Source organism: Falco biarmicus, chromosome Z (genome assembly GCF_023638135.1).
Source record: "Falco biarmicus isolate bFalBia1 chromosome Z, bFalBia1.pri, whole genome shotgun sequence".
Lineage (NCBI taxonomy): Eukaryota > Metazoa > Chordata > Aves > Falconiformes > Falconidae > Falco > Falco biarmicus.
The window spans coordinates 74,872,266-74,893,906 of record NC_079311.1 but is presented as its reverse complement, the minus strand read 5'-3'; the positions used below and the strand labels follow the sequence as shown (position 1 = coordinate 74,893,906).

Below are 21,641 nucleotides of genomic sequence, written 5' to 3'. Positions count from 1 at the left end.
CACAGCTGTGCAGTGATGTCCTTGTCCATCCTAGAGCATGGTCTGCTATAACGTAGGTTTGGTCTCCCTGGCTGTGTTTTTGACTTTTGGCTGTATTCAAAGAGGGTTTGAGTAGGTCCTGCTTGCCAAGGGGTGCAGGCTGCCTCTTGTCACTTACCAGCCTTTTTTATGGCACGTGCAAGTTGGTAGTGGCATTTTGGTTTCCTAGAGGAAGGGTAGCTCCATGTTGGTGTCTCTTAGTGCAGTGAGCACAGTTGTCCCTTATTCCTCTTCCCTGCAGCTGTGGCATCCTAAGGCATTTCAGCTGGGTGTGGTGTAACGAATCAGCAAAATACACAGAAGTGCAGCTTATCACACGGCTGCAAAAAGGAGTGAGCCAGCATGCTATGGGGGTAAAAATGGATGGCTGAGGACTGAGAGGCAGAGGTTTCCTTTACAGTCTCTGTAGCCAACAAAAAGGGCTTAGGAACCATGTTCTTAGTGTTAGCAAGGCACAAGAGCAGCATGGAGAAGGGGAGGTTGTGTGAGACACTGAGAGGGGCCGTGGGTTTTGCCTGGCAGGATGGGTGTTTGTGGCAGGGAGAGGGTCACATCACACGTCTTTTTCTTTGGTTTGGGAGGAATATGATAGGCAAACCAGCAGAGAAATGTGTGCTCAGTTCCCAGCCCTGGTGAAAAGCATTATCGTAAGGCCCTACAGACGAATGCCGTTGATTTAGTGGGGGCTCTCGAGCTGAATTAACAGACCTCCTTCAAGTAAAGGCTTATATCCATGTGGTATTACCAGAGAATAGCAGAATCCAATTACAGTGATCCAGGCTGGTCTTGTTGGGAAGGCAACAGTTTATAGTGTTTTATTCCAGCAGGTTCCAAGCGTGGCTGGAGTAATGTCCCTTTTACTCCATCACAAATTCCACTAGCAAATGGCAGCTCTTGTGTGTAGAGGTCTCCGTGGCTTGAAATGCTGAGTACCACAAATGTTCCCTTTTGTAGTAATAAAAATAATCTCCTTTCTCCTCAGGTGTGAGGTTTTTCCTAATAATTACATGAACCTTGAGGGCCAGGATTATGTTCTAGCCTAGAATCAGACGATGGGTAGCAGCATCCTGCCCCTGGACTGATCCACTTTGACATGGTCCCTCCCAACCATCGACACCAGCAAGGATGTCTGGATTGTTGTGTGTGAAGAAGATAAACTCATAATCGTTTTTTGCATTCACTTAACACTTCCTTAAGTATAATCTTCTGGCTGATTTTGCTTCCTCCAGTAAAACATCCGTCTTCTCAGTGTCCCAACCCTAAATTAATTAAATAGAAAGAAAGGGGATGGAGAAAGACTGGAGACATGATGTTTTCAAGTTTCCAAAGTCTTTCCTGCCATGACACCCAATGCTAATAGTAAACTATAAACTGAGCTCTCCCTAAGGAATAAAAGGTACTTATGAAAGCAGAGGCATGTGGCTGAGCTACCACAGTCTAAGCTGTGTGTGAATTACTGCCAGGGAGCTCTGGTTGTGCCGTTGGGTAAGTATTTTTGCCACATCTGTGTCCCACAGACACAGTGGGGTTAAGGCTGCTTTCACCCACCGTACAGGCAGCAGTGACTCTGAAGCACTGGGTGGTCTGCAAGCACGTGCCCAGCCCACTCTGAGCTAGCTCAGACCTCAGAACTGAGAATGGGAAAATGACCTTTTTTTTAGCATGTTAACAACTTTAGTTTATTATTAAATTGCATTTACAGTGAACTCATTCTTCCCATTCTCATTGACTATGATACTAGCAAGAAGACATATTTTAAGGAAGTTTGTTGGTCATGTCTTTACTGTCTCTCACTGCTGGCATGATTTTTAATCTTTCCCCCCCTCCTCCTGAATTTCTAGGCCTGCAGGAGGTCTCTATGGCATCGATAGCATGCCTGATCTACGCAAAAAAAAGCCAATTCCACTTGTCAGTGATCTGGTAAGAGATTTCTTTTTCTTCTGCCACACAGCCGTTAGTGCAGCTGGCTTTACTTTTTAACATATGATACATTCACTGTTACTTCAAGAAGCAGAAGGTTTCCTGTTTGAATTAATTCTTACACTAAAGGGTTAGGAGTTGTACTTGGAAAAACCTCTGTGAGAATGAACTACAGTTTTGTAGACAGTTTCATTCATTTGGCAGAATTAAGATATTTTTCATGTTCTTTTTCCTTTTTATTTTGCACAGAACATTTGATTATTTTTAGGCCTGCATTATTTTAAAATGTTTTCCTAAAAATCACATACTTTAGGGAAAGTTATAATGTCCATGTGAGGTCTGGCAACTTACCAGAAGGTTGGAATTTCAGAGGATAGATAAATGAGCATATGTGCTTGGATTTTTAAAGCAATTTGCAATATTGCCAGTAGGCTTCTGAGGAAGCACAAGAACCAAGCGAGTAATGAGGACAAGTTTCATATGCTTGTGTGATACAGTGAAATAAGGCTTCTGCAGGACAAATGGTTTTCTGTTGGCTGTGTTCAGTACACGTAGCGATTTCATACTTGGGAGAAATGCTGGAACAGCTGAAAGACTGAAGTTTCCATAGCCTGTAATTCATGTGAAAAAATGCATGCAATTTTCTCTGCCAGCTTATGCATGGGAAGCTTAGTACGTGTCTTAATAACTGCTTGTATCTTAAATCTTTGCAATAATGGCATTAACTTGTGTCACTTCCTTTGTATGCTTTCATTCTCTCTCTCTCCGCAGGCCATGGTAAGTGGAGCTAAAGACTATCCACCAAGTCTTCACCAGAAACAAAAACTATTTTACCTTATTTTCCCTCCACTTCTTTGCTTTTTATTTTGAACCTACAGTATAGCAGTGCATGTGTATCCAGCACTCTGTCCTGCTGCATCACTGATAGAATGAACTTTTTCAGTCTGTCTTCAAACATATGCATGAAGCAGAGCATAAATGGAAGTTTCTGATAGGGTTTGATGATTTCAAACTAGATGTTGCTAGCTTTAATTGACTTCTCTGCTTTCTTCTAACCGGAGTGGCTTGCTGAAGAAATCCTTTGTATGCCAGTGTGAGGTGCTGCAAAGGCACTGCTCTGTGCTGTCCAAGGCTGCAGAACTTCGTGTGATTGTGGTGCAAAAGAGGCAGTTTTGAGGGGAAAATGCTGTTCATTGTTTTCAGTGATGGCAAATGAATGTGATACACCAGCACATTCAAACCTGTGCTCCCAACCCACTCTGTTCTTTTTTTATCCTGTTTATTTGTAACCCTTTCACTGTCACGTTTTGGAGTGTTGTGTATGTTGCAAAACTGATGAAATAATTTCCTTTTGGATATGAATGAAATTAGATATAGAAGAGTGAGTCCCCTGTAATGACCTTTGGCAATAGCAAAGTTACTGTTGCTACAAGAACACAGAAGTGGAGATGTGAACCCAGGTTTCATTGACAGTTCTTACCAGAGAAACAAATAAAAAATTTCCGGAGCAAGACTGGTTGTGGGCAGATGGAAGCAAGTTGGAGACCTTTCAAAGTATGCATTTGGCTCTCCTGAGATCTGAGCTATCGTTTCAGAAACCAACTTGAATGTAACAGATTGCTGTTTTGGTGTCTGGTGTGACCAGAGTCCCCTTGGTCACATCTCTGGGCTTGTAGTGCCAGTGCATTTCTGGATATTGGTGGTAAATAACAAACTTTCTTCCTTCTTAGTCACTGGTTCAGTCCCGGAAAGCTGGAATTACCTCAGCAATGGCCACTAGAACATCTCTCAAAGATGAAGAGCTGGTAAGTGGGAGGGTTGCTTGGCTCCTGTTAACATTTAGTAATCAAATTAAGGGAGTTTGGCTCTTTGGGATACAGAGCCAGCTTCACAGATGTCTAAAAATATAGATGCAAAGCTTCTTGTTTCATTTGTTTAAAGAAACCAAACATGTAAAAAATAACATTTCATGTGTCAATATGATCCTGAAAAATGTAATCTTACCATTTCCTTCTGTGCTATCTACCATGGGGGACAGTGTGTGAAACTTACTTTATGCAAGATATTCCTCATCTGCAAACTGTAATCCTTTTCTTCCATCTCCTCCACTTTTTTTAAATGCCTGGAGAAGCATTTTTGGAAGTGTGTCCTCTGCTGCTGCTTGTGAAAGTTTGATACATTTGGCTACCTCAAATATGTAGTTTTATTGCGCTGCTCATGCATTTTCCCTTAAAACTCATGCATTAGCCAGCAAAAACAGGTTCAGTCACCTTCCTGGATGTTGGTTTATGTGTGCTCTCGCCTTTCAGAAATCTCATGTCTATAAGAAGACCTTGCAAGCCTTAATTTACCCCATCTCTTGTACAACGCCGCACAACTTTGAAGTGTGGACAGCCACAACTCCTACCTACTGCTACGAATGTGAGGGGCTGCTGTGGGGTATTGCACGGCAGGGAATGCGCTGCGGTGAATGTGGTGTCAAGTGCCATGAGAAGTGCCAAGACTTGCTCAACGCTGACTGTTTACAGAGTGAGTAGTGGCTGCGGGAGTGCGGCTGGTCCAAAAGTGTTAGTGGAGCTTTCCTGAATGTGTAGGTGGTGCCTCAGTGATCAGTGAAGCTGCATGTATTAAAATAACTGCGTATTTTCTGAAAAGGTGCCATTGGGCTGAACCTACCTCCGTGGCCCTGTGGACACAGACCGCTCCACAACACAGAACCCCTTTGCCACATTGTTCTTGATGTGCTTTAAAAGGTTTAATCCTTGACTCTTGCCCATCTATTGGTCTGTTTGCTTTAACCCATCTAATAATCTCTGTCAGTTCGGGTGGTGTGTTTGCTAACATGTCCTGTGTGGAAGAGAGGTGGTGGGCTGGGTGAATAGGGTGCTGGGCTGGATATTCTGACTTTTGTTCTGTCCCACCTGCCCTGGTATCCCAGTCGGGTTGCTTGTTTCAACTGTTAATGCTGTTTTAAGCTCTTCAGGGCAGCACTGTGTTCCTCCTTAAGGCATAGCATCCATGGATGTTGTTTGGATTCTCTGTACCAAGCGCAGGTTGGCAAGGCATTTTGTGATCTTAACAGTGGGGTCTCATGGCTGATTCACTTTAGAGACGTGGGGCTGAGTCAGCAGAGATGATGGGTCAGATTGAAAGGCGTTGTTTGAGTGTATAGGCAGTATTTCATCTTCCTACTAGCTTTTCTGTTCATTTTGTTGGGGTTTTTTTTTCCCTAATGTTCAAAACCTAAGCTGTCTCTTCAAGAAGAGCTCTTCAAAAAGCTGTGACTTTGCAGAATAAATGAGACCTTACACAAACAAAGGAGATGTTTAAAAGGGATTTGATTAAGGAAAAGAAGGAGAAAAGAGAAAGAGAGAGAGAAAGTATTAATTTAGGCATCAGTTTCTTAATTTGGTCTCAAATTTATGTTCCTGCTTGAGAGCAAAATATCTTAGTCTAAATGGAATAGAAATTTCTGCCATATATGTTAAATCTTGAGTAGGAAGGTGGGGCTGTTTCTGCTCACTGATTTTTTTGGTGTTGCCACTTGATGGACTGAGTCTAAGGAATCAGAAAAGTTTGTGAAGGATAAACAGACTTAATGCAAATCCATGTCAGTGACTATAGGAATATAAGGAGTCAAATCTTTTATCTGCCTCAGGCTCTAATTGTTTGGGAAAGCCAGGCTGGGTGGTCCAGCAGGGGATTCCAGTGAATCATAGGTCACTTGCTTTTTCTTATGGCTTATCTTAACACCCCAAATGGATGTTGTTAATGCTTGCATTTTTGATGCGTGCAGAGTTTTAAATTGATCATAGTTAGGACTGAGGCTATTTGCACTGGCCTGTTTGTCAGACACAGCTGATCCTGGTGGAACTCTCTGTTTCTCAGTTGCTGGCGTTTCTAGATTTGTTTTTGAGGGTTGCAAGGTGATCTTTATGGTTTATAACATTCGAACAATTGCATCATTGACACCTTGGCTTTCTTGCAACCTTTTAGTGACTAAGCGAAGACCTGCTGTGTTACATTTAGTTTAGGAGAATGCAGTTAAGTCATAACTCAGTTTTCTGACACAACCTGATGTAGAGGGTCAGTTAGACTGAGGATAACTTCATTTGTCTCTGGAGTTCACCAGAACCCTCTGCCAGCTGGTGATTTTCAGTATTTGAGATGAAAATCAGCCAATACATGCATCCAGGCTTGACGCAGGTCCATGTCCATGATGTTACAAGGCTGCAATGGAGTTGTGGTATCTCAGTATGGGTAAAATGCTGTGGAGAGCAGAGGAGAATTCCAGCAGCAGCGAGGAGACAGGCAGAAGGCTTTTGTACAGAGAAGAGGTCATGAAACTGAGGGAGAAAAACTACATTTAAGAAACAGGAAATTTATTCATGCAGAGGACAGCCGTGGCTGTCCATGTTCAAGAAGGGAGACTTCAGACTGGGATGGGTACTGGAGAGAGTTCAGTGGTAATGGGGAAAATATGAGAATGTCTGGAGAGAGGATGGTACGAGTTTTTTTAATTTTCAAAAGAAAGGCTTGGCAGTGTGGAACAGGAGAAGGACAGGACCAATGCTGTTTCAAAAAAGTAAAACCAGCCACACTCGGCCTGTCCCAGCAGGATGTTTCTGAAGGGATGTTGTGGAGCAGAGGTGTAAGACATGTCCATGTAGAGCTCCTATGACTCTGGCTTATCCTTACAGCTACCCATGCCTTAAAAGTATTTCTGAGCAGTAGCTGCTGTGTTTAATAGTTGGCAGTGGTGGCTCTGTAAATTGGTTTAATCCTACTCTGAATCTCTTTATGCCTGAACCATGCTGGGGGAAAAGCAAGATAAGTAGCAGGGAGGAAGATGATCTGTTTAAGCTTATTGTTTACAAAAGAAAAAAAATGGAATAAATTTGCTGTAAGAAAATTAAAGGTGGAAGTTGAAGACAACTTCAATGATGAGAACAAGGAGTCTCTGAAACAGCCTCTGAAGACTAGCCATGGATGCAGGTTTTTTTAATCTCTGGTTGGAATTAAATAAGATTATACTTTGGGCTGTGGGATGTGATGATGGCAATAGTTTGTGCTTTTCTATGGAATAGAAGTAACAACTGGAAGCTACTTTTCATATATGGCAAAGAATTGATAAGAACTTGTTATTTTATTCATGGGATTGCAGATGTTTGCTTTGCACATTTCCTTTCAAAATGTAAACACAAGATACTTCAGCATGCAGAGTTAAAGAAACAGAGAGAAAACAACTGGGAGTACACTGGGCTCAAAACTTGTGAAGCATGTAGAAAGGTAAAACCCAACCAAACAAAACCTTTGCTTACTGAGTTATTTGAAAGCTGCTCAGCATCAGAACAGGGAAGGTACAGGGACTGAGCCATGGGTCTGTTGGGGTACCCAGTATGAGTGTGGTGGGTATCACTATCTGGGGTAGAGATGTAAAGGAAACAGAAGGTGGTAAGGGTGTAATTAAAAGACAGAAAAGGCAGAGGAAAGATAGTGCTGGCAGATTAAGAAGATGGTAGGGCCAGTATGAGGATATGTTGCTGGGTTGGGAAAATAAATGTTATCGATACTAGAATCTATTAAAAGGCTCATTCAGGCTACTGTGTTCTTTGCTTTAGCATGTTCATGCTAAGATCCTTCTAACTAGAACACACCAGGCCAGAAGAAAATGGAAAAATTAGATTAATTTTTATATATATTTGAAGAACATAGGCTGTGCTTGAGGAATGAGAAACAGGGTTTCTGGGGAACAAGCAACAGTTTAGAGATCCAATAAATTCAAGACTGAGCTCTCTTGTATATTGAACTCAGGAGGGACATTTTCCTAACAGAAGCTTTGTTGTTTTTGATAAAAAAAACCCCAACATTCTCAGGACATATCTTCACTTAGGTCTATTTAAAGCTTCCAGAAAATGTTACATTGGAGGAAAATGGATTTTCAGGCTGGTAACAAATACAATTCTGTTGATTATACTTTGCTGCCTCAGGATATATCTTCCCTTCAGTCTGTGTAAGTATTCTAGAAAATGTTGTATTGGAGTAAAATGAATTTTCAGGCTGATCACAACTACAGTTCCATTGTCTATGCCTTGACATTTTGGGTAGACACCTGGGGTTTTATTTCTTAGAATCAGAATGTGCAGTTTATTCATCTCCTACCCGTTCAGTGTCTTTCTGAGGGAAATGAAAGGATCTCTTTCCCCAGATCTATTAGAGCTAAGTTTGATTATATCTTCTGAGGGTGTTTTTCTTACCCTGTATATTTTTACTGATACAGTCAGCAAATGTGTGGGACTTCAGTGACAAAATACTCGAATTCAGTAATTGCCATTTGAATCAAAATCCATTTGCTGACTTGTTCAGCAGGGCTGTTCCATGAATTGGCAATGTCTGAAGTGCAGTAAACTGGAATAAGTTGTGCCATGTGTACTGCAGCCACCTGGTTTATGGCTCTGTTGGCACCAGGTTGTTTCTCTGAGGATGTTTCTCTGTTGTAGGTACTTAGAAGATACTATTCTGTGGTGGGGTGCTTAGCTATTTATCATAAACTCATAAATACTTGCTCAAGGGAAGATGCTCTCTTGTTAGCCTTCTGCTGTTCTTGGAAGTACTTGAAATCTGTGCTGCATGGGTACACTTCCTTTCTTACTTGGCTGAAAATGGATGGAGGGATGGTCTTTAAAATCCCTGTAGCATGCAAAGCTTTTGTAAAAAGAGAGCTTTTATCTCTTGCCCTGAGCACTGGTGTACTACTAACCAAAGTACAATGGGTTGGGCAATGTTGGTATCAAAGGAAGAGTAAAACTGAGGATGGATGTGTAGAATACCAAGGAATCAATGCAGAGAAGTGAGCAGAATTATAAGAAGGGTGGAAGGGAAGGACATTATTTTAGCAAGATCCTAGTAAAAGGGGCCCGTACAGTTCTGGGCTAGCATTTGAAAAGCCATAGTAATCCGTTCCTGCAAGTGTGTTTTGGTTTTGTTTGTAGTGATGCTGATCTAGTCCTCAGTAGATTACAGGTAAATCTAAGAAAAGAAATTCCCCAGGGATATCAGAGTCTGGACCTCTGGAGATCTTGAAAGTAAGGAAATGAAACCTCAAGCTTCAAACTAGTGTTGATTAGGAAATCTGCCTTGTAAGTATGATTAGCCATATGTCTTTATTAGTGATTCTTTATGGTGTGCTGGAGCAGCAAACCTTGGAGAACCTCACACGAGCTATCAGGCCTGTGTTACTGAGTGCTGCTTTTGGTGCTGTTTTAGCTCCTGGAATCTTGGTTGACCTCCGGAATTCTTCAATGCTTTTTAACTCCGGACTGGAGGTTGGGTCTGTTTGTTGCTTTTTGGTTGAGAAACTTGTGTGTGTTGTACTCTGAATTCATCAAAGACTGCAGTGCAGAGACTGGCTCTGGCTCAGGGAGTGGACTGTTAGTCACTCTTGTGATAATCATCTTGGCTTCTGGGTTGAATGATGATTAGACACCATGGTGATGAATACTTGTTTGCTCTCAGAATTCTATGTAGGAAAATATTTGCACAGAAGGAGGAAGGATACCTTTATTTGAAACTTGAATATCTATTTTAAGTTTCAGGAATATATAATTTCTAAGCATTATCCGCCTACTAAACAACTGTCTTCTATCCTGCCAGTGTTGCTGTCTTGACTTTTTCCTGTTAAAGCATAGGATAACAGCACTGGCAGTTTACTAATAGCTGTATCAATACAATTCCCAATATGGATGTATTTGCTTTCTGTTTCCAGTCATAAATTGACTCACAATTCAATCCTAGAGAAGAAGAGAGAAGGATAACCATTTGTATAATACTGTTCACAGTACAAGTATATTCTCGTTCCTTTCTGTTGCCATTTACAGGATGAAAAGCTGATCCACTGGTCAAAACCCTCTTTTTGCAGCTGAATAAATATGGTCCAAGCCCAACAGCAAGAAAAGCACCCTCTGCCATCCAGTATAGTGGCACGCTTTGGGTTTATATCACCTACCTATTACGCCATAGGTAATGAGCCCCCAAACAGTTATTTTGGAAACTGGTGTATTTGTACCAACAAGCAGGTGTTAAAATTAAGAAAGTGTGTTGTTGAGACAGAGAGTTTGTATATTCTTCTTTAGTCTGCATTGTTAAAATAAGGCATCTGTCTGAGTCTGGCTTTTGCAGTGCAGTTCAGGTGCAGCCTCTGCAGGGACAGCGAGACCTTTTACAGGGAAGGGTTTCACAGTGGGGGAGCAGCATGGATGGAGCTGGGGGTTTTCCTCTGAAAGTCAGGAGACAGAGCTAAGCTTTAGAGGTGACTGAAGAGAGGGCTCTCCAGGGGGCTATGTGACATGGCTCACATGTCCTGCAACCCAAGATGCCCCAGACAGCTGTTGGCCTTGCAGAGGGCTAAATGCACGATGCAAAGTCTCTGGAGGTGGTGAGGATGTTAAATGTGTTTTTAACTAGAATTCCTCCATTTGTCCAAGTTTGCTTGCTAAGCATCATTTGATGCTCCTGGAGTGCTTGCCTTAAGGCAATGATGCAGACCATGCCACCCTAGAATTATAACTTTTGTCCCATCTCAGCAATGAACAATAAAACATTTATGTTTACAAGCTGCCTGGCTAGAAATTTATTTAGAAAATGGTTCTGAAATAGAGCACTGTGCTCATGGACAACATAAACTCTTAATGTTTGAATTTGGTTCTTAATTTTCTAAAGTCAGAAAGGGCAGGGGAGGGTTGGTTTCTTTGGATCACGACAGATTCCGAATTCCAGCTAGGAAAGGCAAATTGTTCCATTTGGCCTTTCCTGATTTCCTAGTAGTTTTCTGTAGCTCTGCATATACTGCGTAGAGTCCACCTCCATCTCTAGAAGACCTAGTTCTGTTAAAGCTGAACAGCACTTCCTCTCTGAAGTTCAAAGTGTAGCCCCTGGTATCATTTCGGTTTCATTTTCCTTTAATAAATGTTGGGTCTACGGCTGGATGATTGCCTGATACAAGACATTACATTGGGTGGTGCTAATTCTTCATCACCGGTGAGTAGAGACAGCAGGGACTGCATAATTAATTCCAGTATTTTGATTTCATTTCATCTTAAGCCAACAATGGAAAACTCTGGGGCAGATACACTTTATTGTGCTAAATGAAATACTGAACATCAAGCCTCTAGCAAGTGAAATGAAAAAAATAATCAGGTAATGTGAAGTTACGGCTTGTTTTATACCCAGGTCTTTAATAGCATGCCTTGGTATTCAGTGTCCTTTAATGAACTTCTGAAACTTCAGTCACAGTCTGTTCCAAACTGTGTTTTTATTCTTTTTGGTTTGGATGAGGGAGTTATAATTGAGTTTTGTTTCTTTATTGAAGTGAATTTAGTAACGGTGAAAGGTGTTAGATTGAAGGCCCTAGAAATGGATGTCCTCAGGCAGCGTTGGTCACTGGGCACCCTGTTGAGCCTGCTAACAAGGTTACCTGTTTTGTTGTACTGCTGGGGGTCCTTTATGTGTATGTGTTCATAGAAGTTTATTCATATTTGGTCACTACCTGCTGAAACTGTTTCACATTCAAACCCATAATGCCTCAAATTAAAGGTGCTCCAGATACTGTGTTTGCCCACTTTTTCCAGAAGAAAAAAAATTTATGTATCTTTGTGATTGGTGGCTTCCTTTGCACACACTTGCACCTGCTCTAATACATATTTTTAAGGTAATTTAATATTTGGTGAACACCTGGATGAAGATAATTTTTCTAGGACAAAGCTTACTTTAACTAAACTATCCCAGAGAAGAAAAACAAGCAAAAGCATATTAAACTAAACAGAAATACTATGACTGAATGTGTACACAGGACTTTTTGTACACTGTGACTTTACTTTTGTGTAAACTCTTTAACTTCATCTGATCTAAGATCATAACTCGAAATTGCTGCAGACTGCATGTAGAGATACCGTGTGCAATCCTGGGTTCCTGCTTTTCATTTCACACCCAGGCTTGTCTGCCCTGTTAGCTCGTGTCATTGCTTTCATTAATGCGTGCCTCACACCTGGCACAATAGTCAGTGTCTGAATTTTCACAGCAAGCATGACTGTTAAAACTGCGTGGGGAGCAGTTGGTTGTGGGAGCGTTCTTGTCTCAAAATTATATGAACATCTACATTTTGTAAGAGGTACGTAAGTGACCAGAGGCCTCTCTTTTTCCAGACACAGTTGAATGCCTGTGTGGTATAGACCCTATGCCTGGTTCTGGTGTTCCCAGCTGCTGGATACTGTACTACTGCCCCATGCTTATGATGGCCCAGGTTTTTAACTACAGAATTTGATACCTTAGAGATATTTGTTACAGTTACGATGCCTGTGTGATTCTAAGAAAGGATTATTTGTCTTCTTACAAACTGATAAAATAGAGTGGGATCCGAGAGGTACTTCAGATGCCTCCGGCTTGATGCCTGATCAAACAGGGTGGCTCCAGGTGGAATGGGACATAGATGGTGCAGTGATGCTGTGCTGCATGGGGAGTTGTGTGGCACACGTTGGTAGGAAATGCTGACCGTGCTGGTCCATCTGAACTTCTGCTCTTCCATGGTGCTTAGGTGCAGCTTTGAGACAAGTTCATAGATACTGTTTGTAACAGAGGTCCTATGTCCTTTTCTTAGCACTTGCCCAAGCAGGGATTTATTTACTCAAAGCAAGGTGATAAGAGAAGGGGGCATGCCGATGTCTGCTGTTGAAGCAAGAACCTCATTTCTAGGTCTTCCTCAGCTGCAAGGGTATTAAACTCAGGTCTGTTATGGCTCTCCCGTTCCATTATCTCCTGCCAGTCTGAGTGGTCCAGATTCTCTTGTGTCTATGTTGAAAAGTGGGGTGTCTGACTGTAAGTCAATAGCAAGAGCCACCATGTGGAGGGTAGCTCATGGCTTTGATTCTGCTGTCCAGGTTCAGAGAAACATGACTTAGCATTTTTCTGTTTCTGATGAGCATTGTGTGCTTTCTGGTGCACAGGAGCAGCAGAGAAGAGCTCAAAGCATGGAGCTGAAGACAGGACCCAGAATTTCATCATGGCAATGAAGGATCGCATGAAAATCCGGGAGCGGAACAAGCCGGAGATCTTTGACTTGATCAGAGATGTGTTCTGTGAGAGCAAATTGACACACGCTCAGCAGATGAAGACGGTGAAGCAGAGTGTGCTTGATGGCACCTCAAAATGGTCAGCAAAGATCACCATCACAGGTGAGTGAGGGAGGCATGGGTTCTTTTGGCTTTGCTTGGGAGCCTGAAGTAAGACAGAGTTGGTGAGAAGATGGAGAGAGTGGAGAGAAGGGCTTCTCTGACCCAGGTTTCTTTCTGCTCAGTGTACAGGTAGCAGATGGAGATGCTCCGAGCCCAGGCACTGTAATGCACCATCAGGAAAGCTCTCATGAGTCATATTCCTGTTTGTCTGGCCATTCTGAGCTGCTACTTCACGTGGTGTTGCGGGTATGTTGTCTTACTGCATGGTGGTGGTAACCCTTCTCTTTTCCTTCCAGTGGTGTGTGCTCAGGGTCTGCAGGCCAAAGACAAGACTGGGTCCAGCGATCCGTATGTAACTGTTCAAGTGGGTAAAACAAAGAAGAGGACAAAAACGATTTTTGGGAATTTGAACCCTGTGTGGGAAGAGAAGTTTTACTTGTAAGTGCTCTTACAAGGACTCTCAGCCCCATTTTGCCTGTTTGTATGATCTGTGCTTTGACAGCTGTGCTTTGACAGCATTCCCACATCACCTGTAGTGAATGTATGATGGGTTTATTTCTGCTCAGCATTGTGTGTGCGTGTCTGGAGGTCTGATGTCTTTAACAGTCTACGTAGTGCATACCTGTTCATCTCATCTGTCTTGTGTATATATAAATTGTCTGCTGTGCGAACACTTATACTGATGTTTCTAGAGAAAGCTGAAGAGAAAGGAAAATCTTTTAACTCAGAGGCTTTAGTTCCTGGCTAGTAGACATACTTTCACAATTCTTTGTAACATAAAAGAAGTTGGTATAAAAGACTAAGCAAACTTCTCATGACCTGTTGCTGACACCTGCTACTGGTGTTTGACCAACAAAGGTTAAAGGTAGTTACTTGTCTGTGACACTACTAGTCTCCCTTTCAGTTCTGGAAAATCAGTGTAGCAATAACTTGAGGGATTATCTGCTTTCAAGACGAGCAATGTATCTGTGTCTGAATTGAAAGTAAATGCTGGAGGTGCATTTCTTTAGATATTAACTGCTCTCAAAAGGCTGAAGAATGTATTATTCCATCCTGCTTTTGTTGAGTAAGTAAATAGTACCCTCAATTTGTCATTGAACATGTTGTAAACCAAAATGGAGACATGAAATCCAGCAGCTGTTTTCTGAAGATTCTAGATGATCTCAGTCAACCTTAAACATCTTCATTCCCTTTAATGTGTGAGCTCTTCCCTTGCACCTTCTCTCTCTTTTCTTTTTTTTTCTTCCCTGTATTTTCCCAAGCTGCTTGAGAGGAGCTCTTTCAGCACACTGAAATTTGTTTGTGTTTTAAAATTGGGCTCATATCAGCCCAGCTTTGTCTTTACACTGTACAGTACAAACAAAATTGTTTTTAAAGTATTTTTTAGCTACTCATTAATGTCAGAAAAATCTTCATGCTATTTTGAGCGAGTAAACCCTTGGCTTTATTTTTAGTTTAATCCAAGGTAACATTACTGCTTGGTAAGTAGTAAGTATACTTAGTGCATTTTGGATAACTAGTCACAATAGCAGTAAGTCTGTGTGGGAGATCTTCAGGACCTGGATTTACCATGCCAAGTAGTTACCATGGTATTTGCAGTGTGTTCCCTTCTAATTTTAGAAGCCTCAACAAATGCTGTGTTTAAAGATAGATAGTGCAATGTGATAAATGTCACAGTTCTAATGGTGCCACTGTTTAGATTTTATCGCCATGTCTGTGATTCAGCAGATAATATGCTGTTGGGCATTAGAACTGGTGCTACTTTCTGTTTTGCCTGTGTCTAGGTGGTTGTTTTAATTGCCTTGGAATAGCAGGAGGAGATGAAGGAAATGAGAACAGTGACCAGATCGATGGCAGGAGGGCATTCAGTACTGGAATCAATGTGTGGTTTCATTAGTAGATGTCAAAGCTCACCTTACGCTGGATGAGAAGCGAGTCATTCAGAAGTGTATGCAGCACTGGTCTTCTACATGCTAATTTTCTTTTTTCTTTTTTTTTTTTAATATTTATGGATCTTTTTTCAGCTTACAACTCTGAAAATTTTTAAGATTTTCTACCCTATAATAAAATGGCAATTCAAATCAACATATGCAGGCCAAAAATACCCATTACATACCAAGATTTTTTAGAAAAGATTGTCAGGACAATCAAGAGATTGTCAAATTTAAAGGGTTGGGGGTGTATGCTTGTTTCTTAGAATGAAGTTAATTTGTTATAGTAAGAGAAAGGTGTGCTGGTAGTTATTGAAAGCTTACCTTGCAGTAAACGTGAAAAATTTGGTGTTCAGAATATGTAAATGTTTCAGTGGATGCAAGATACGCGAGTAGCGGGAGGTCAGGTCAGTAACTAACGTGTGTGTCAGTATATGAGCAGCTGCTGTTCCTTTTCTGTTTGGCTTGGTGGACAGACTTGTTTATAGCTGGTGTTCGTTAAATGCCCAGTGTCTTTTATGCAGTCACAATTCCAGTGTCTTTCCAAAGGCTGGATACAGAGCCAGAAATCTGTGTGCATCAGTCATTATAATTATAGCATTGTTACTGTAATCCATGGCATGAACTGAGGCAGGCTATGTACAACTGAGTGTTAAAATTCTTTCTACAGACTCACTATAAATTTATGAAAAGCAGATTGAACACATTTTAAAATTTTTAACCCTTCAGTAGCCTATTTCAAATAGTTTTTCTTCGCTTATTTACAGTGATGGATGGAAAAGTATATTAACTTAAATACTTCTCCTTAAATATGACTTAGTTCCTTTTCTATATATTTTCAGAAAAAAAAGTTGTGGTAGGCTTGACCCAATTCAGAAGTCCAGATTTAGAACCTTACTTTAGAAAAGGCAAGGTTGGAGACGCTTTGGGTTTCCATTATAAGTGCTATTTAGGTCATTACTAGCCTGTGTCACCGTAGGCATCTGCTTAGATTAATGACCAGAATAAACATATTCATGTTGTCTGTGCAGGTGGTTTGCAGGTCCTGTTTCTTTCCAGAAATTGTCTGCTTGTATATTTACATCTTTAGCTTTAGGAAGTGTGTTGTTGTAGAGAGGTTTTTGTGTCTTTCATAGGAGTTTGGAGACCTATGAAAATACCTGTCTGCTCAGTTCAAAGTTTTGCAGGCTTGATGCAGAGGCTCTGCGTGTGTGATGCTTGGCAGGATGAAGCTTGATGGAGGACTCCAGGTATCGCTGCAATACAGAAATGTGGTTCTGTGAGCAGGTATTGAGGAAACCCTGCTTCCCTTGGTTTTACATCCCATTCCCGTTCTGCAATAATCTCCTGTCCCTTTCCTGTAGTTACGATGAGCAGGCTTGTAGGTAGCCTCTCTCATTTGCCATGTAAGTTTCTCCTCAGTGCCCTCGGCAATCTTCCCTTGCCCTTAACTCTGGCTGGACAGAAGGCAGCACATGTTCTGCCTGCAGTTGGCTCTGAGTTGTCTGGATCAGTTGGTACATGGGAGCCAGGTGGCTGCAGGCTTTCCAGGGATGGCAGCTGCTGTGGGTTTCTTTTCTCCATCTAGCTGTAATTTTTTCACAAAACTTGGAACATAGAAGCTTTCATTACAAGTCTGCATAACTCTCATTTCCTTAGGAAACAGCCCAGTAATATTAGAGGGAAGATATTTTTTGCACTACTCAGTGCAGTTGGAGCAAGGCATTAATTCCTCATTTAGACATAGTTTAGACTGTCAGTGGAAAATACAGGCTTCCTAGTATCTTCCTTTGTAAAGGCTGAAGATGAGCATCCATTTGAATGGGTTACAATAGCAGACAGTGTTTAGCAGAATAAACTTGACCACGGGGCAGAATATCCTTTTAAGAGGGAGGGCTCTGGGCTTGTTTGGAGGCTGCTAGTCCATACCTTTTATTCAGGGAGTGCCCCAGTCTTTAATGACTGTGAGCACTAGAAGTTACTGCATTCAAACAGGACGTTGCTGTTTTTCTTGGTTTAGACCCAAAATGACTTGTTCATTCTACAGTAATATAGTAATATCCCCTGGAAGTTGTATGGTCTGAGTACTGCTGTGTCTGAAGCTTTCAATGGTAAGTTTGAAATCATTGTCTGGAACAGATTACATTGTCAACGAACAGTTTGCAAGACACATTATCACTGCAGAAGACTGAGTTAAAATAAATGCAGTGCCTCCTGCCAGCAGATAATCAATATTTTACTAGGATATGCAGAGCCCCACATGATACACATTCCTGTTAATCCTTTAGGGATGGTGCTATTGTACAGCTAACCACTGAGTTGTCACCCAAAAGCTTCTATTTGGTTCTGCGATTTTCCTTTCAGCTGCTGAGCCTGTTATCAAGTTCAGCATCTTTCAGTTACCTGTGTGGTTACATGTGACTGTTCCAGAGCTGTATTTTAGACTTCCCCTTCTGAGATCAGTGTGTTTATAAATGTTGCTGTAACTCTGTACCTTCAGCCTCCCTTCACTGCATGGCAGGTACCATTCAGTTTGTCTTGTTTTCTTTGTTCTCCAGGTACCACAGATACTGAAACTGGAACTCTGATAAAATCCTGCTTGTTTCCCTTCTTAGTTAATAATGTGAAACTTAAATGTGAATGCAGGCAGAGCTGATGCCTTGTGGCAAGCACCTGTTGGGAAGCTGAGTTAATGTAGTTAAGGGCATAATGCTCGGAGTCACTTTATCTGCTCTTTGTAGTTAGGAGAGCTGCACCATTAATTTGTCAGTCAGTGTTACAGCATTGGGTAACAGCAAAATGATTGTACTTGTTTCCCCAAGAAAAGAGCTTCATGCTAGTAAGAACAGAAAACTCACTTTGTTCTTAGACAGCAACAGCTGGATCTCAGGGCATATCATTGTGCTGTTGTGCTTAACTTCTAAGCTACTAAGGATTTTCGCTTTGTTCTCTTACCACTTCGATTTTGCCTTTGGTGTTTTATCCACTGTCCTTTTTTCTCCCTGATATAGGATACTTGGCATTGTTTAAAAATTAACATTTCCTGAGAAGTTTTCTGCCTTCCATTCCCATTGAGGTTGGCCACAGCAGAGCTGACAGCTGGACCCTGCCATGTCAAGATGCTTCCTTTGAACCGCATCCAAGTCTTCCTGCTTTTTCATCCAAACCATTTCCCACAGACAACTATTTTTCTGTTCCCTCTGTGTGTGTTGTTAAAACTCTTTACTGGACTTCCTCATACTGATTGCTACTACTCCTTCCTTTCTCATTTTCCAGAAATCACTTTGCTTTTTTTTGAAGCTTTGCTCCTCAGAAGCTCAGAACCTCCTGAAATGATCACAGGTCCTAAAGTCTTGCTGATCTGTTCTCTCCTGTGCATTTTCCCACCTCCTGCACTCTTATTCATTATTTCTGAAAGCAGCGCTGCTCTGTCTGTCCGTCTGCTGGTCTTTCTCTACCATTGCATGAAATGTCCCCTGTTCTGGCCCTTCCTGACAGCTGCATCTACCATGGTGCAGAAGGCAAACTGCTCACAGAATATGGCCATATAGATACTCACTAGACTCCTTGAACCATATTTTTTAAATAACAAAACACAACAAGCTACTTGGTTCTGGGATTGAACTGACCTACTTTTAAATCTGCAAAATATTGATGCTTCCTCTGTTCCCTCACTTCCATTGTTTGTTCTTGCTACATCTATTTGTTGCTTGTTTGTCTTTATCAGCCTGGCAGCTCTGCAGGGCAGGGGCTGTCTTATGCTCTGGAAGCTGCCAAGCACAGTGGAGTCCTGGCTGCATTTGAGGCCTCTGGGCTCTCCTATTCTTCAGGCAGAAAATATAAGAAAACAACATAATTTAAGGAAGCATCTTTATGGAGCAGTAAGGTCATGTTGGCATTGCACCTCTCCAGTCTGCACAGTGCGTTTTAGGGATGTACAGTCTGGGTCTCACTGCAGCATTAGTGGAATGAAACTGAGGGCTTGGTGAGTCCTGCAGGGTTAACATGCTGATAACACCTTTCTTGAGATGAGAAATTGATTAGAAAGAAAAGTTCATGTGGATGTGATACAAATGGACCTTCACTCTAATGGTTATTTACCAGACTCTGTCTTAAGTGTCGGTTCACCAGTGTGAGCTAACGGTGTCAGAAGGTTATAGGTTTTCAATGTAGCGCACTCTGTGCTTTAAACTTACAATCTTTACTGTGGGTAAAGATAATTCTGTGAACTGCTAGGCACATGGTTTGTATGTATACCTTCGTATCTCTTATGGCAGAACTTTTGCAAACTGTCAGTGTTGCCACAATTTAACAAGGCTTATGACTGTGGCTTTAGCGTTCCTGTGGAAGTTCAAGTCCTGAAAATGTTGTTAGCACAAGCAGCAAATGATTAGCAAATCCAGCACACATGTCATTGGGCTTCTTGGTTCAAAATATGAATTATTTGACCAAAAGTGGTGTCCTGGTCATTCTTAGACCCTTCTTTTTCTTTCTCTTCACTTCTTGGAGATGACAAGGCACATGCAATAGTCCATCCCAGATGCCTGACATCATCTGAGCCAATTTGGGCCAACCTTTACAGATGGACAGAGGCCTGGGACTAAGAATTACTTTCTACAATTTTTTTTGTGAAAGTTGGAGCTAGATTAGAAGGATACAAATCACTAACTTCATTGTGGGAGGCACTGTAGTGTAAATTCAGCAGTTGTCTGTTCTGTTTAGCCACCAGTATACCAATTAGCGTGTGTGTGGGCAAGCCACTGTGTGTGCAGACCAGAATTAACTACAGCTTCGTGTGCTTGCGTGCTTCCCCTCAGCCCAGTTGCTAGCTGGGCATGGGAAGAGACTGGAGTATTGACAGTGCAGGGGATGTGTGTGGGGAACTGCTGGCTCGGGGTTGGGTAAGGCCAGAGGGGAACGTGGCAGAAGAGATGGAGGTAGAGAGTGGGACAGAAGGCAAGTCAGCAGATCCAGACTCAGCTGCTTGCAGTGCTTCTGCCACCACTGGCTTCAGGCAGAAAAACCTCATGGAAAAAAATTCACTATTTATTTGATTTTAATTTTTCTTAAAGTTTTGGTGTGCTTTTTCTTGAAAATTTTACTTTACTTGGTACCTTGAATTGTAAAAGTAAGTTCTTTAAAAATAGCGCTAGTGTAAATGTCAGGACAATATGCACATAAAAGAAAGAGACAATTTCTGAGCCATGTACAAAGGGAACCTAGTTTCCTGTCTCTTACACTCTGGAATGGGCCTGAAAGCTTTTGGTAGTTTCTTCCTTGCAATGGGGTCACAGAGTGTTTCTTCTCTCTGTATCCTCTTGGGAAAGCTGTGGGAGCTCAGCTGTGGGAGGCTGGACGGACGTACATGTGCACACAGTGAAATCAAGCTTCACAAAAAAGTAGGAAGAAGTGGGGCAGCTCCTGTGTTAATGAAGGGGAAAGTTTCTAGCAGCAGAGCTTGTTAGCCTGTTGTGATGTTAGCAGTTGTGATGCATAATATAATTTCTCATTAGTTAGAAAGCTTGTTATTAGCCAACAAGCCCAAGACCCCACTATTCAATGTTCTGTTTTGGGGTGCTCCCTGTAAGGTGAACTGGTGTTTGACACAACTGTCTTGCTTCACTGAAAGCAAGAGCTGTGATTTCTACAGACCTAGATGGTGATGTTTTGCTGTGAGCAAGTGGTAAGGCTTACTCTATGGCATGGGAGCAGTTTAAGGAATACGGGTGGAGCAGTCTCTTAAAAACAGCCAAAAAATGTGTGATGAAATAGAAGCTTCAATAGCTCAGTAAATGCTACTGGAAAGTTTCCTGAGGCACTTAGTAGTGAGTTAGGTTGCAGTAGCCTAGTGAAGGATGATATCCAGGAGCATGGAGTGATGCATGTGGGACCACTTAAGGTAGCTGTAGGTCTAAACAGTGAATGTTTTCCTAAAGGAAAGAGCAAGTTTCTGACCATTGGTAGCAAAGAAACAAGATCAAAGCACTCCTAACAAAAAAAAAAAAAAAAAAAAAAGTCATGGTGTGCCAGAAGTCTGAAGAAGTCAGGAGCTAACTTGCTAGTGCTTTGTAAATGGCACTGTGTGCCAGTCTGTGTTTTTAGTGCCCATGCACTTCGGAACACTAAGCCTCTATGGTACTGCCAGGCTATACGTTAGTGCACCATGTCAGGAACAGAGGACTTTTACATGCTTATGCTGTGTTGCTGGTATATATGGCAATGTACTGAGATAAATTTGAGAGCTACAGAGAGCAGCAGTCCAAGCATTCCCTGCTTGTGAATGCTTGCTGCACGGTTTTGTTAAAGGAAGACATCCTTGAAGTAGAGGAGGAGGAAGGGGCAAATAAAGGCAGGAGAGAAACACTGAACCTTCTTATGTCTGGAGTCTAAATACAGCTTTGATTGCACAGCAAAAGCAGGGAGCAGCAATGCTTTCTGCTCCTGATCAGAACTGCATGAAATCACCTCTAACTTTCCCTGTATAATTGCCATCTATTCCTCTGTACTGGAAAAATCAGTAGGAGCT

At 41.8% G+C, this 21,641-nt stretch overlaps 1 protein-coding gene across 13 annotated transcripts in view; it reads left to right on the top strand.

The window, feature by feature from the left end:
* UNC13B (unc-13 homolog B) overlaps positions 1–21,641 on the top strand; it is a 214,319-nt gene that overhangs the window by 129,187 nt on the left and 63,491 nt on the right. For all 13 annotated transcript variants that reach the window (XM_056325055.1, XM_056325056.1, XM_056325058.1 and 10 more), the window contains 5 exons: positions 1,881–1,959; positions 3,690–3,764; positions 4,269–4,488; positions 12,957–13,184; positions 13,481–13,622. In XM_056325055.1, coding sequence (XP_056181030.1) covers positions 1,881–1,959; positions 3,690–3,764; positions 4,269–4,488; positions 12,957–13,184; positions 13,481–13,622 — 744 coding nt within the window. The remainder of the gene's footprint in view (positions 1–1,880; positions 1,960–3,689; positions 3,765–4,268; positions 4,489–12,956; positions 13,185–13,480; positions 13,623–21,641) is intronic.